We start from the raw sequence: 15,550 nt of genomic DNA on the forward strand, positions 1-15,550 counted from the left end.
AGCCTACAGAGTGAATGTTTAGTCAAGAGATGCCCCTACTAGGGTTGCAGAACTCCATGAACTTTCAATAAATTCCCTGATTTTCCAGAAATCCTGGTTAATCTTGGTTTCCTGCTTATTCCCGAATTCCGGCCAACTGGGATTTGGGAAGAAACTGTGAATTTCTTGAAAGTTCCCGGAATTTTGCAACCGTAGACCCTACTCCCATCAGCTAGCAATTGCATCAAAGCATCCACATTCATTTTGTAAACGCGTCGAGGGGGATATGGCTCATAAAAATGATAGAGCTTTGTTGTTGTACACAGAAACATTGTCTTTGAGAATTCTGCTTTCGCCTCTGTATTATAGTTATGAAGTCATCTTCTGGGGACTCCATTGCGGTCAAGCGCAAACTTGAAAATTATACCATACGAATGAATCCGTACGAAAATGAAGTTCATAAATGTGTATTGTCAATTCATTTAAAAAAAAACTTAAATCTAAATATGAACTCGTATTAGATGTTTATTCAGGCATTATATAACGTTTTGCTATGAAAGTATGTTTTCAGACATACAGTATGTCTAGTATACTCTGTCAGACATTACACTTGATGCTAACACTTCTCACTTTCAAATAGTACACTTAGGAATTATATTTATTTCACTATAAAACGTGTTTTCAGACATATTTCTTGTACCCATACGTAGAATGTATGCACACATGACTGTAAGTCGCTTTGGATAAAAGCGTCAGCTAAATGGCATATATTATTATTATTATTATTATTACTCGAAAATACTAAATTGGTCCTAGTTTCTATTAAGTTGGGGGCTTGTATTATGCAAATTAGACAGTTTGTTGAATTCTGGGAAAACATGCTCCTGCAAGACAATCGCTAAATTGTCAAAGGAATTTTTAAACGTAGAGTTAGTTATGAACTTAACATTTTAAGTGTGTGACCCACGAAGCTGAACAGATATTGTATTTTTTATGTTGGATGTAATTTAGGATAGTTTACAGGTTAGCATTATAAGGAATAGAAGTGTAACATTACTGCGAGATGTATTATTCATTGTTCCTCATGCTCTACAGGGGAACTCAGGGTTGGGCTTCAGCATAGCTGGAGGGACAGATAACCCCCATGTCGGCGATGACCCAGGGATCTTCATCACCAAGATCATCTCTGGTGGCGCGGCAGCAGAGGATGGCAGGTTAAGGTGAGTGCTATAGATCGAGCCCTTTTACAACTGAAATCTTCACTGAAGACATTGAGTTGGCAAAATGCTCTGGTATAAATGCGGTCAGAATGGATGGCTCGAGGACTCTCATCTATCATTGGATCTAAGTATATTTGTGCCATGTTTTGAAGGCTTTATCCTATAACGGAAAAGCTGGAAGGGTTGTTTTCAGATTTTTCCCGAAATGTTATCTTACTTCGAGAGCTGTTCTTTGACAATTTGTTACAGAGATCTCTGTTCACATTGTCTTTGTTCAACGCTAACTCTCCATGGGATTGCATTCATTCCAGAAACTATCCCTAAACACCTCTATATAAATCTCACATGTGGTACTACATACAGCAGACTACAGGTAACTGGCAAAATACAGTCAGTAAATGAGGGATACGAAGTATATTGAAAGCAGGTGCTTCCACACGTGTGGTTCCTGAGTTAATTAAGCAATATAGCCAAAATTACATTCAACATAAATATACAATTTCTGTTTAGCTTCACACACTTAGATGTTAAGTCCACCACTGACTCTACGTTTAAAATACATTTAGAGATTCTCTTGCAGGAGCATATTTTCCCAGAATTCCACATACTTTCTCATTTGCATAATACCATTTATTATTATGTTTTTAAGATGTGCACAGAGATTAGTGGAAAAGGCCTACTCTAGAAGACATGATGGGTTTTGACATCGTTTCAGTATTATAGTTAGGCACACTCCTCTTGTGGTTACTTATTCACTTCACCGTCTGGGGGAATTGTAGCTTAACATTACTTATTCTAAGCATCTTCTTGCTCTTGCGTTTTAGCTGAATGTAAATAGGAAATACTCAAAGGCTTTGCTCTGGGAGCACTCTACATAACACAGGGCTTTTGGGATGCTTAGAGTACCACATAGTTAGTAAGATGACAGGGTAAATTAAAGGGGAAGTTCAGGATTTTACAACTTGATGTTAGATGGTTCCTCACCCTGAAAGTAGGTTTGGTTTTCTTTAAACAGCCACTTTTCAGCTAGCTTCTGCATTGCATTGCTTTCTCTTCGGGGGTTGAGGCTGGGTTTCTGTAAAGCACTTAGTGACAACTGCTGATGTAAAATGGGCTTTTTAAAATAAACAAGACCGATTGAGTGACTAGCCACATCCAGCTAACAATCAATGGAAGTGGTAGATGCAATCACTCTCTTTTTTAATGGACAAATCACCTTGAAGTATCATCAAAACACATATGGAGTTGATTTCAGTTGATTTGGCGATGAAAGTGACAATGGTTCAGCATAAGTTCAGCATAAAATCCCTTTTTATGGTGTAAACGTTTTGCTATGGTGTGCGCTAATGAATACAACCCAGCTGTATCATAAATCAGACCAACCCAGCAAAATCAGAAGTGTTAAACTCATTGTAGTGTTAATTTGAACACTTTTACGGTATATCAGAGTATCGGAGCGGAGCATGCCTAATTTGTCGCCTTACTATGTTGTTGTCTTAGGTCTCTCTTTATGCAGTGTCGTCTCTCTTGTCGTGATGTGTGTTTTGTCCTTCAGTTTCTTGGCAATTTCTCGCATGGAATAGCCTTAATGTCTCAGAACAAGAATAGACTGACGAGTTTCAGAAGAAATGTATTTGTTTCTGGCCATTTTGAGCCTGTAATCAAACCCACAAATGCTGGTGCTCCAGATGCTCAACTAGTCTATTGCTTCTTTAATCAGAACAACAGTTTTCAGCTGCTGCAAAAGGGTTTTCTAATGATCAATTAGCCTTTTAAAATTCTAAACTTGGATTGGCTAACACAACATGCCATTGGAACACAGCGAATTTGGAGCTGCAGTTCATTTTTTTGTGAGCGTGGAATGTTTATTGTCAAAGTGGTAGGAAAGGACATTGCGTGGGATTTGAGTGATGAGTGGATTTCTAACTGCTCAACTCCGCTCACATAATCTGGTGTATATGCATCCACACTCAACAGAATGAATTTCACACTTTCAAAAGTGTGAACTAATAGACATTACACTATACACTACTGGAGTTAACTCATAGGCATTTCACTCGACATTGGAGTGAACTAATTAGTATTTAATTTTACAGTGGAGTGAAATATAATGAAATGGTATATGGTGTAATGACTAATTTGTATATTTCCCAGGGTGCCTTTTCTTTTTGAGTGATTTGTAGAGTTACCATGTATTTTTTAGTAACCCAGACATGGTTGTGGAATTATCATTAAAAGTATTCAAATTAAACTATGACTATTTACATTACATATATCATAAGGCTTTACTTTGATGGCCTAGTTTGAACTTAACTCGGTGTAAGGAAACTCCTCATTTACAGGCCACATCAGGCCTGCAAGTCACATTATGAGGGCTTGCAACGTGATGTGTAATTCCTATTGGAATCCAGACAGAGTTAGGATATCAAGCAGTTGTAGTTTTTATTCACCTGTAACCGATATTCAGAATGACTGTCAGGATAATGGAAATGGGTAAAGGAGACGACCTTAACCATTTAACCTGGAACAACCATTTCAGTAAAGGTGCAATACATCTAACTAACTGATCGGATTAGTTAAGAAAACTATATGTTATTTGTCTTTGTGTAGCACAAGTTTAATCAATCAAATCAATGAACATATAAAAACACAGACTAAAAACAATCCTAAAAAAGCTACCTGCAGTAGAGCATGCTGGAAAATACGTTAATGATGGGCTCTCCACAGTGTAAAACAATAGCTCTGGTTATTAACACCAACAATTTGGGTTATTTGACACCACTGAGTGTTAACACAGAGTACATTCAACTCCTCAATCAACACTAGAAATATAACTCTGATAAATCAACACTGGCCAATTTGCAGTATCCATTCAACTTTGGACATTGTAAATGCATATAGTGTACAACAAATGAACAGAACTCACTGCAGACCAAGGCATCATGCTGAGCACAAGCATAGAAACACAGCTTTTATGTGTGTAAATAGGCAGAATCTCTCGCTCTGCTTGAGTGTGTGTGTGTATGGGGTCCCAGCTGGTCCCTTACAATGCGCCTCAGGAGAGTTCTGTTCTTGAACGTGGGGGCATGGATGTTTGTGGCCTCTCTTGAAGGGGTTAAAGGGTCACACTGCAGCAGGGGCCTTCTACTCCCCCTGCCACACGTACACGTACATGCATGCACAAATACTATCCAGGTTAAGGCTCATGTTCCCATCCTCTTTTTTCCCTTGCAGAGTGAATGACTGCATCCTGCGGGTGAATGATGCGGACGTGTCCGAGGTGTCCCACAGTAAGGCTGTGGAGGCACTGAAGGTGGCCGGCTCCATCGTCAGCCTCTACGTTCGCCGGAGGAGACCCATGCTGGAAACTGTCATTGAGATCAAACTCATCAAAGGACCAAAAGGTTGTTTTACACTCCCTCTCATCTTTCTATCTATCTCATATTTTGGGGATAGAACTCTCAGGTAAAATGTGAAAGGTTATTACATTACACCATGTTGGACAAATTCCCATTCCCTTTCCCTTTCCGTCTCAATTTTCGTCTCTCTCTTTTCTCAATTTTCATCTCTCTCTGTCTCAATTTTCATCTCTCTCTGTCTCAATTTTCATCTCTCTGTCTCAATTTTCATCTCTCCATGTCTCAATCCCCCCCCATCATCATCATTACTTTCTCAATATATCCCTCTGTCTGTATCTACAACTCATTTCCTTTCGCCTTGTCTTCATTTCTTTCTCTTTTGCTCAGAAAGTATCAGTGATTTTTAAGGGTAAACCGGATAACCATGCACATCCAGTATCCTTTGTTTTATTTAGTATTTTATCAGTGGGGGTTTGTACCACCCCCCCCAGCCCCCACACTGAGAAATAACTTTGATGCATTATTTATATCAAAGAGATGAGTCATCACTGGGGAAAAGCTGCAGTGAATCCATGGGTGTATTCATTAGGGCACACTGTGGCAAAACGTTTTGCAAATGAAAACGTTTTCCGACAAAAAATGTGGAATCTTAAGTTCAGGTTAGTCCCTCTCCATTTTGAGCACTTTTGTCTCCTAGTGAATACCCCAGATTGGGAGATGGATGAGGGAGGAGAAGAGATTTGGAAAGCGACATTGTGTGGTCTATAATTGATGCTGCTAATTTCTTACCCTGACAACAGTGCCTTGCGAAAGTATTCGGCCCCCTTGAACTTTGCGACCTTTTGCCACATTTCAGGCTTCAAACATAAAGATATAAAACTGTATTTTTTTGTGAAGAATCAACAACAAGTGGGACACAATCATGAAGTGGAACGACATTTATTGGATATTTCAAACTTTTTTAACAATTCAAAAACTGAAAAATTGGGTGTGCAAAATTATTCAGCCCCTTTACTTTCAGTGCAGCAAACTCTCTCCAGAAGTTCAGTGAGGATCTCTGAATGATCCAATGTTGACCTAAATGACTAATGATGATAAATACAATCCATCTGTGTGTAATCAAGTCTCCGTATAAATGCACCTGCACTGTGATAGTCTCAGAGGTCCGTTAAAAGCACAGAGAGCATCATGAAGAACAAGGAACACACCAGGCAGGTCCGAGATACTATTGTGAAGAAGTTTAAAGCCGGATTTGGATACAAAAAGATTTCCCAAGCTTTAAAAATCCCAAGGAGCACTGTGCAAGCGATAATATTGAAATGGAAGGAGTATCAGACCACTGCAAATCTACCAAGACCTGGCCGTCCCTCTAAACTTTCAGCTCATACAAGGAGAAGACTGATCAGAGATGCAGCCAAGAGGCCCATGATCACTCTGGATGAACTGCAGAGATCTACAGCTGAGGTGGGACACTCTGTCCATAGGACAACAATCAGTTGTATATTGCACAAATCTGGCCTTTATGGAAGAGTGGCAAGAAGAAAGCAATTTCTTAAAGATATCCATAAAAAGTGTTGTTTAAAGTTTGCCACAAGCCACCTGGGAGACACACCAAACATGTGGAAGAAGATGCTCTGTTCAGATGAAACCAAAATTGAACTTTTTGGCAACAATGCAAAACGTTATGTTTGGCGTAAAAGCAACACAGCTCATCACCCTGAACACACCGTCCCCACTGTCAAACATGGTGGTGGCAGCATCATGGTTTGGGCCTGCTTTTCTTCAGCAGGGACAGGTAAGATGGTTAAAATTGATGGGAAGATGGATGGAGCCAAATACAGGACCATTCTGGAAGAAAACCTGATGGAGTCTGCAAAAGACCTGAGACTGGGATGGAGATTTGTCTTCCAACAAGACAATGATCCAAAACATAAAGCAAAATCTACAATGGAATGGTTCAAAAATAAACATATCCAGGTGTTAGAATGGCCAAGTCAAAGTCCAGACTTGAATCCAATCGAGAATCTGTGGAAAGAACTGAAAACTGCTGTTCACAAATGCTCTCCATCCAACCTCACTGAGCTCGAGCTGTTTTGCAAGGAGGAATGGGAAAAAATTTCAGTCTCTCGATGTGCAAAACTGATAGAGACATACCCCAAGCGACTTACAGCTGTAATCGCAGCAAAAGGTGGCGCTACAATGTATTAACTTAAGGGGGCTGAATAATTTTGCACGCCCAATTTTTCAGTTTTTGATTTGTTAAAAAAGTTTGAAATATCCAATAAATGTTGTTCCACTTCATGATTGTGTCCCACTTGTTGTTGATTCTTCACAAAATAATACAGTTTTATATCTTTATGTTTGAAGCCTGAAATGTGGCAAAAGGTCGCAAAGTTCAAGTGGGGCGAATACTTTCGCAAGGCACTGTATAAGCGTCCCATGTGTTTTTCACACGTCAGTTGGCCGGAGTTGAGACAAACCCACTGTAATCAATGAAACATGCTATACTTGCCGCAGAAGCAGCATATCCGTGAAGCAGCAAAAACACAAGGCTCTCTTTGCTGAATGATCTTTCTATCCTTCAAGTCTATTTTCCAGTGCTTCAGGTGTCTGTGAAGTGTACTAATATACACTCACTGGACAGTTTATTAGGTACATCCATCTAGTACCGGGTCGGACCCCTCTTTGCCTCCAGAATAGTCTGAAATCTGTGTCGGATACATTCCACATGGATGTTGGTCCATGCTGACGCGATGGCATCAAGCAGTTGCTGCAGATTGGACGGCAGTATATTCATGCTGTGAACAGCCCGTTCCATCTGATCTCAAAGATGCTCTATTGGGTTGAGGTCTGGGAACTGGGCAGGCCACTCAAGTAAACTGAACTCGATGTCATGTTCCAGGCAATGTTTTTCCACACCTGAATTGTCCAGTGTTAGAGATGCCGTTTCTGGTCCGCCTGGTCGCTTGCACAATTCTTGCCATTCTCCTTCGACCTCATCAACGAGCTGTTTTCGCCCACAGTCCTACCGCTGACTGGATGTTTTAGTTTGCCACACCATTCTCGGTAAACACTAGACACTCGTCATGAAAAGCCCAGGAGGGATCTGTCGCGCCTGGTACCGACGACCATACAGCATTTGAAGTTGCTTAGGTCCCTCGTGTTGCCCATTCCAACGTTCAGTCGAACAGTATCTGAATGCCTGTCTGCCTGCTTTATTTAACAAGCCACGGCCATGTGACTCACTGTCTGTAGGAGCAATCCATTTTCGTGAATGTGGTGTTGTACCTAATAAACTGTTACTGAGTGTAAGTGGCTTGTGCTTGTGATCCAGAGGCCGCAGCCCAGACTGCTAGATCACACTAGGCCACAATACCTTTTTTTAACCTCCACCCCACATCTATTTCTCCTCAGGGCTGGGCTTTAGCATCGCAGGAGGGGTGGGCAACCAGCACATCCCGGGGGACAACAGCATCTATGTAACTAAGATCATAGATGGCGGTGCAGCACAGAAGGACCAGCGCTTGCAGGTTGGAGACAGGCTGCTTATGGTAAGTTACTGCAGCTTCACTACCCATACCTTGCCCTGTCCTCATCCCCCATAGGTGGACCATACTGTACTGTCAACGTGTTATACTGCGTAACAATCTTCATAACACATTTATTAAACATCATTCATAAGGAGTTTTGAAAATAAAATGTAGCTTTATTTATCCATTGTGCAACGCAATAGTGAGTAGTGTGTAAGAAGGTTGGGTACTGTGACAGTAAAATATAGATTTATGTTGTATAATGCATAAATTAAGATCTATTCAATGGGACTTTTATTTTGAAAACTCCTTATGAAGGATGTTAAATACATGTGTTATGAAGGTTATGCGGTATAATTATTTTACAGTGACACACTAATATAGTGTATAAACAGAGACCCATATATTGCCCATTGTGTGTATGAATGTGTAAATGTTTATTTGTTAAAGGGCCCTGTTTTCAGTAATAGCATATCCTGCCATAGTTAAGTGTGCCAATTGAATGTGTGAAGAATATGTGTGTTAATTCAGGACTGGCTGATAATTTAATTGTAGGCCCTTGTCACCAATTTGAGTTGATTACATTCAGGTGTACTAAGGTGAATAGGAGAGTGGCCGTGTTAAAGACGATTTATGCTCATCCCGGCGTCTGCATTCGCCGTACAGCATTTACTGCGATGCAGCATCTTTCTAAGTCAGGGCATTCTTACATCTAGCGCCCGGCAGAGCCGTTGTCAAGGAAGTGAGTTTGTTTATAGAGGACGTACCGCCCCCACCTACCGTCAAACAATCATGTCAATGAAGAGATATACGTAGTCATACGGAGCACTCTGCATTGTTACGCAATTTGGGAAGTGCACAGCGATGCAGTATAAAGCTTGATTTGGCCTCCGCAATTGGATCACACCCTCCGTACGGACCTTTTGGAATGCATTTATGGATCAAGCATAAATGTATTTTTAGTTGGAAGCAAGGATAGAGGAGAGCATGTTTTCTAGATGTTATGCTCTTACCTGTTTTTTTCTTTTAATCCTAGTTTTAGCCTGTTAGCTCTTCGTCTGATTTTAACCTGTTGTTGTATCTATCTATTTATTCAAATAAATTCAATTTTTTTTGTAAAATTGTTCCTGTCTTCATGAAACCTTTTTGATGTGTACGAGGTAACGGCCAACTTCATCACAACTACAGAAATCTGTTGTGTAGTGTTGTTATAGTGTTGTAGCAAGTGAGTTGCTTAACCACAGTTAAATTCAACTAGCTACCTTCCTGCTGCCTCCAGCTCTGGAGGATCCTGGGCTATCATAATCTGCATTTGGCAGGCTGCACTTGGCAGCACCATGTCAGTCTGGCATTAAAGGAGTGGAACGTAAGGTTTAAAGAGCGACTGCCCCTTAAAAGCAACTTCTCGCTTTGAGAATGGCTTATGTGGCATCGCTGTGAGTCACAAAAATAATTGACTACATAGATTGACTACAATGTACATATGACAATATTTTAAAAGGTCAATAGCTCCACATTTCAATGACTTAACTTCAAACCAACTATAAATTGTAGATATGAATTTACAAATATTGAAAGCCTTTAATGAGATAACTAAAAGATATGCAACATGAAAATATTGTCCCATTTACACTCTGCAATTTATTGACGGTCCCTAACTATTCCCTGAGATTGTCTATCGAATGTGTATACAACTTTGCCAGGGTTGCACACCAGCCGGATGTAGCTAATTGGCTAAATAATTTAGGTAAATCTTCCCACCTGCGAACAGACACAAGGGACTCCCACATCAAACCACACCCCGAAACAAACTCACGTTTGAATTCAGTCATGGCCGAAATCTCTCTCAAAACACAGTACAGATCAAATAAACAGTAGCTGCCAGGACTAATATTGGTCCAATAAAAATAGCACCCTGTTGGATTGGATAATATTGTGTTCATTTGTTTGATTCAAGTTCTATTTAAATCTGTTATGGATAGGGTATTTAATGTATTTGGGCCTTTTTAAGTGAATTACTTTGTAAAAGTGGATGATTTAATGAACCAAATCTTAAAACGAGGCCAAATCGGGAATTGCAGTCACCCTTTAACTTTCTTACGTTATACCTGAGATTTTCTCCATGCACACAGGTGAACAACTACACTCTGGAAGAGGTCTCCCACGAGGAGGCAGTAGCCATACTGAAGAACACGTCTGACGTTGTCTACCTGAAGGTGGGCAAGCCCACCAGTGTTTACTTATCAGATCCCTATGGGCCACCTGATATCACGCACTGTGAGTTTGTCACCTCTTTTTCACCCCTCTACCCACCCGTTTGGCCAGTTTCCCAGACACAGATGACGTTTAGACCTGGACTAAAATGCATGCTCAATGGAGGTTCTTCAATAAAGGTTCTTAGTCCAGCACTAGGCTTAGTCTGTGTCTGTGAAACCGCCTTAGAGAACTTTAGTTTGTCGTCCGAGTTGTGTACAACAGAGCAGCATTTGAGTTACAAATGATGTGAGCAACCTCTGCTGTTGTAGACCTGGACAGTCTTCTTTCACTTCGCAAATAAATATGTTTCATTCACACTGATGCGGTATGCTTGTTCATTATCCCTGAGTTTAGATACAGAGGCTTCACAAGAACGTTATGTGAGTTGGGATTGTTTTAGAGTGCATTGTGTTTGCTACGTAGTACTTATTTAACCTTTCTCCCTTGCCATGTAAACTTAAATTCCAAAACATTAGTGTGTGGGCCTCCAAACGACATTCATTTTATTGATTGATAGGTTAGTAATGTCAGAAAGCTGAAGTCTGAAGTGCTGTGTACACCCTTGTTGTTTCTTTCAAGCGTTCTCTCCAGCAATGGAAAATCATATCTCTTCCGTGGGAAACAACGGCACTCTGGAATACAAGTGCAGTCTTCCCCCCATGCCCATCTCCCCCGGAAGGTACTCCCCCCTCCCAAACCAACTACTCGGGGAAGAGGACATAAACAGGTTGGATGGTTTTTCCTTCTTACGGTAATTACATCCCTTCCTACTAGACGCCAGTAGTATTACAAGTAGAGTCTCGTCACTTCAATCCACCCCATTTGTATTGAAACTCAAAAGCATTTCTAGACGACGTTACAAGTTGATGGAATTGATTGCTTTGGGGATTACAAGCCCCCCCCTCCCCCGCACCTCCCTTCCTAATTCCTTTGACCCAGCTGTTTTGATCCAATGCTGTCCTCCACTCAAGTCCATTCTTTCAACTGTGTTGTGTTGAAGCACTATGTTTGATCTGGCGGTATATTTGAGATGCATGTGAAGATATACTGAAGGATGGCATAGTCAGGTTTTGTACCTTTACGACCTTTGTAGTTTTTCCGCTTCGTCCTTTAATCTTATATGTATGTAATAATGGACCAGACTATCGCGGCTCTGAACAATCAATTCAGCTTAAGACAACAAACTAGCTATTTCAGGGTTTCACAAAATGGTTTATTCTTTGATCTAGTTATTTTAATTTTGGAAGTTGGTCTATCCCTTCTGTGGTATTACATCAGTAGTGGTTGCAGATGGTTTTCATTCTGGGTTTTTTCAGTGAGATGTTTTCTGCAAGGCAGTTGATTTTTCTGAGTGGGTGCTTAACCTGAAAATCTCTGTCTCACTCACTCACTCACACACTCACACACTCACACACTTAACATCCACATTAAACCGGCGCTCCCTTTCCAAAGGAAGGAGCCTCCCTTCAAGAGGAGTTTGTCGTAGCACTGAACCACTGTCTATGTTCTATAACTCCCAGAGTGGAAGGACAAGTGCTGTTACGACGTGGGGGGGTGGAGTTTCCAATAAAGCTTCTACTAAAGGAGAGAAGTAGAGTGTTTGATATAGTGAATTTGCATTTACTCTGACACATGGCATACGTGTTACTCCAAGCAATATCCTACATGGGCTGCGAGTTGATTGGCTCAATGTCCAGGCAAATGACTTAGCCGACCATGTGGAGAAAAGATGTTTCAAACCTGTAATCAGCTTTCCAAGACAAGAAAGTCTAGACGATCATCACGACAAGAGAAACTAAGACCAACTGCAAGCCACTTTATTCAAATGTATCCGACCACATCAATCGAATTTGTCTTGATGTGTTCCGTAACTGAAACAGAATGCATAATAGATCAGTACTAGAGTGCCAAATAATTTAAATACATCTTTTAATCTTCACATTTTTGTATATAAAAAAAATGCTTAACACTTTTTTTTTTAATGCATTCTGATTCTGTCTTTATAAAGTAGTGTCCTAGTTTAAAGTTACATACCGTTGAGCATGTAATAGATAGTTCGAGATTGTTTTTTTAAGCACACTGGATTTTAAAGCACACTGGATTTTAAAGCACACTGCAACAGATCCCTTTGAGAAATGGCCTATGTGGCATCAATATGCGTCAAAAACAGTTATTCCAGTGTCAAAATTACAAAGTGTAAAATGTAAAGACTACAAAGTGTAAAGTGTAAAGACTACAAAGTGTAAATAGGATCATTTTGGCCATAAAGTCAGTCTTGTCTAAAATAGAGTTTGGAATATCCGTGCGTCACACCGGGTAAATTGCGGTTGGGTTTTGATTTGACAATGTCTATTTGCCCACTAACACGGTGTGAACAGCTGCGGTGATTGCTCTTCATCCACGGACAGCACGGACAGTGAGATAGACCTGCCCAGCAGCTCCGACTGTTTACATAAGACAACACGTTGCAATGTTTTTAACTTGAGAAATACAGCACCAAGCACCTTAGTTAGATTTAAATTTACGAAAAAATGTAAGCATTTATTACAGTTATCTTAGATTCATTCTGGGGATTTTGACGAAGTGAAATAGACACGGGAAGCCTATCAAATGTTATTGGTCATATACACATATTTAGCAGATGTTATTGAGGGTGTAGTGAAATGCCTGTGTTCCTAGCTTCAACAGGGCAGTAGTATCTAAAAATTCACAATACACATACATCTAAAAGTAAAATAATGCAATTAAGAAATACATAAATATTAGTACAAGCAATGTCTGAGTGACTAAAAAACAGTAGAGTTCAGTATATACATACAAAATGAAGAAAAGCATGTAAACATTATTAAAGTGACTGGTGTTCCATTTAAAGTTACCAGTGATTCCATGTCTACAGTTGAAGTCGGAAGTTTACATACACTTAGGTTGGAGTCATTAAAACTAATTTTTCAACCACTCCACAAAATCCTTATTAACAAACTATAATTTTGGCAAGTCTGTTAGTAATTTTTCCAAAAATTGTTTACAGACAGATTATTTCACTTATAATTCACTGTATCACAATTCCAGTGGGTCAGAAGTTTACATACACTAAAGTGACTGTGCCTTTAAACATCTTGGAAAATTCCAGAAAATGATGTCATGGCTTTAGAAGCTTCTGATAGGCTAATTGACATAATTTGAGTCAATTGGAGGTGGACCTGTGGATGTATTTGCTTGACATCATGGGAAAATCAAAAGAAATCAGCCAAGACCTCAGAAAAAAATTGTAGCCCTCCAAAAGTCTGGTTCATCCTTGGGAGCAATTGCCAAACGCCTGAAGGCACCACGTTCATCTGTACATACAATAGTACGCAAGTATAAACACCATGGGCCCACGCAGCCGTCATACCACTCAAGAAGGAGATGCGTTCTGTCTCCTAGAGATGAACGTACTTTGGTGTGAAAAATGCAAATCAATCAGAACAACAGCAAAGGACCTTGTGAAGATGCTGGAGGAAACCGGTACAAAAGTATCTATTTCCACAGTAAAACGTGTCTTATATCGACAACCTGAAAGGCTGCTCAGAAAGGAAGAAGCCACTGCTTCAAAACCGCCATGAAAAAGCCAGACTAGCCAGACTACTTTTTGGAGAAATGTCCTCTGGTCTGATGAGAAAAAAAAATAGAACTGTTTGGCCACAATGACCTTCGTTATGTTTGGAGGAAAAAGAGGGAGGCTTGCAAGCCGAAGAACACCATCCCAGCCGTGAAGCATGTGGTGGCAGCATCATGGTGTGGGGATGCTTCGCTGCAGGAGGGACTGGTGCACTTCACAAAGTAGATTGCATCATGAGGGTGGCAAATTATGTGGATATATTGAAGCAAAATCTCAAGACATTAGTCAGGAAGTTGAAGCTTGGTCGCATATGGGTCTTCCAAATGGACAATGACCCCAAGCATACTTCCAAAGTTGCGGCAAAATGGCTTAAGGACAACAAACTCAAGGTATTGGAGTGGCCATCACAAAGCCCTGACCTCAATCCCATAGAAAATTGGTGGACAAAACTGAAAAGGCGTGTGTGAGCAAGGAGGCCTACAAACCTGACTCAGTTACACCAGCTCTGTCAGGAGGAATGGGCCAAAATTTACCCAACTTAATGTGGGATGTTTGTGGAAGGCTACCCAAAATGTTTGACCCGAGTTAAACAATTTAAAGGCAATGCTTCCAAATACTAATTGAGTGTATGTAAACTTCTGACCCACTGGGAATGTGATGAAAGAAATAGAAGCTGAAATAATTCTCTCTACTATTATTCTGACATTTCACATTCTTAAAATAAATTGGTGATCCTAACTGACCTAAGGTATAAGGTATATGTAAACTTCCGACTTCAACTGTATGTATTCCTCTTGTCCAGATGTGATAGGGCAGTGTGCAGTGCGATGGCGATTGCATCGTTTGTGGATCTCTTGATGCGGTATGCAAATTGAATTGGTTCTTGGGTGTCAGTTAAGGTAGAGCTGATATGATCTTTATCTAGCCTCTCAAAGCACTTCACGATGACAGAAGTGAGTGCTATGGGGCGATAGTAATTTAATTCACTTACCTTTGCTTTCTTGGGTACAGGAACAATGCTGGACATCTTGAAGCAAGTGGAGACTGGGATAGGGAGAGATTGAATATGTCTGTAAACACTCCAGCCAGCTGGTCTGTGCATGCTCTGAGGATGAGGCTAGGGATACCGTCTTGACCGGTAGCCTTGCGAGGGTTAACAAGCTTAAATGTCTTACTCATGTCGGCCACAGAGAACGAGAGACAACAGTCCTTGGGAGCGGACCACGTCGGTGGCACTGTGTTATCCTCAAAGTGGGCGAAGAAGGTGTTTAGCTTGTCCGGGAGCAAGACGTCGGTGTCTACGACGTTTCTGGTTTTTCCTTTGCAATCCGGGATTGTCTATAAACCCTGCCACATGCTTCTCATGTCTGAGCCGTTGAATTGCTACTCCACTCTGTTTCTGTACTGAACTTTTGTTTGATTGCCTTACAGATGGAATAAATAATTATACTGTTTGTATTGACCATATTCCCAGTCACCTTGCCGTGGTTAAATGTGGTGGTTCACACTTTCAGTTTTGTGCGAATGCTGCCATCTATCCACGTTTTTTGGTTTGGGTAGGTTTTAATAGTCACAGTCTCAGTCACTGTCCGTGTATAGTCACAGAAC

General features: G+C 40.6%; 1 protein-coding gene across 26 annotated transcripts in view; it reads left to right on the top strand.

Annotated features, from left to right (window-relative positions):
- Positions 1 to 15,550, top strand: part of dlg2 (discs, large homolog 2 (Drosophila)) — a 349,871-nt gene that overhangs the window by 276,637 nt on the left and 57,684 nt on the right. For 18 of the 26 annotated variants that reach the window (XM_052457666.1, XM_052457670.1, XM_052457664.1 and 15 more), the window contains 5 exons: positions 1,075 to 1,199; positions 4,434 to 4,603; positions 7,973 to 8,109; positions 10,221 to 10,365; positions 10,924 to 11,095. In XM_052457666.1, the coding sequence (XP_052313626.1) occupies positions 1,075 to 1,199; positions 4,434 to 4,603; positions 7,973 to 8,109; positions 10,221 to 10,365; positions 10,924 to 11,095 (749 nt within the window). The remainder of the gene's footprint in view (positions 1 to 1,074; positions 1,200 to 4,433; positions 4,604 to 7,972; positions 8,110 to 10,220; positions 10,366 to 10,923; positions 11,096 to 15,550) is intronic. The other 8 variants (XM_052457668.1, XM_052457673.1, XM_052457675.1 and 5 more) reach the window with 1 other exon arrangement.

This window comes from Oncorhynchus keta, chromosome 12 (assembly GCF_023373465.1).
Source record: "Oncorhynchus keta strain PuntledgeMale-10-30-2019 chromosome 12, Oket_V2, whole genome shotgun sequence".
Lineage (NCBI taxonomy): Eukaryota > Metazoa > Chordata > Actinopteri > Salmoniformes > Salmonidae > Oncorhynchus > Oncorhynchus keta.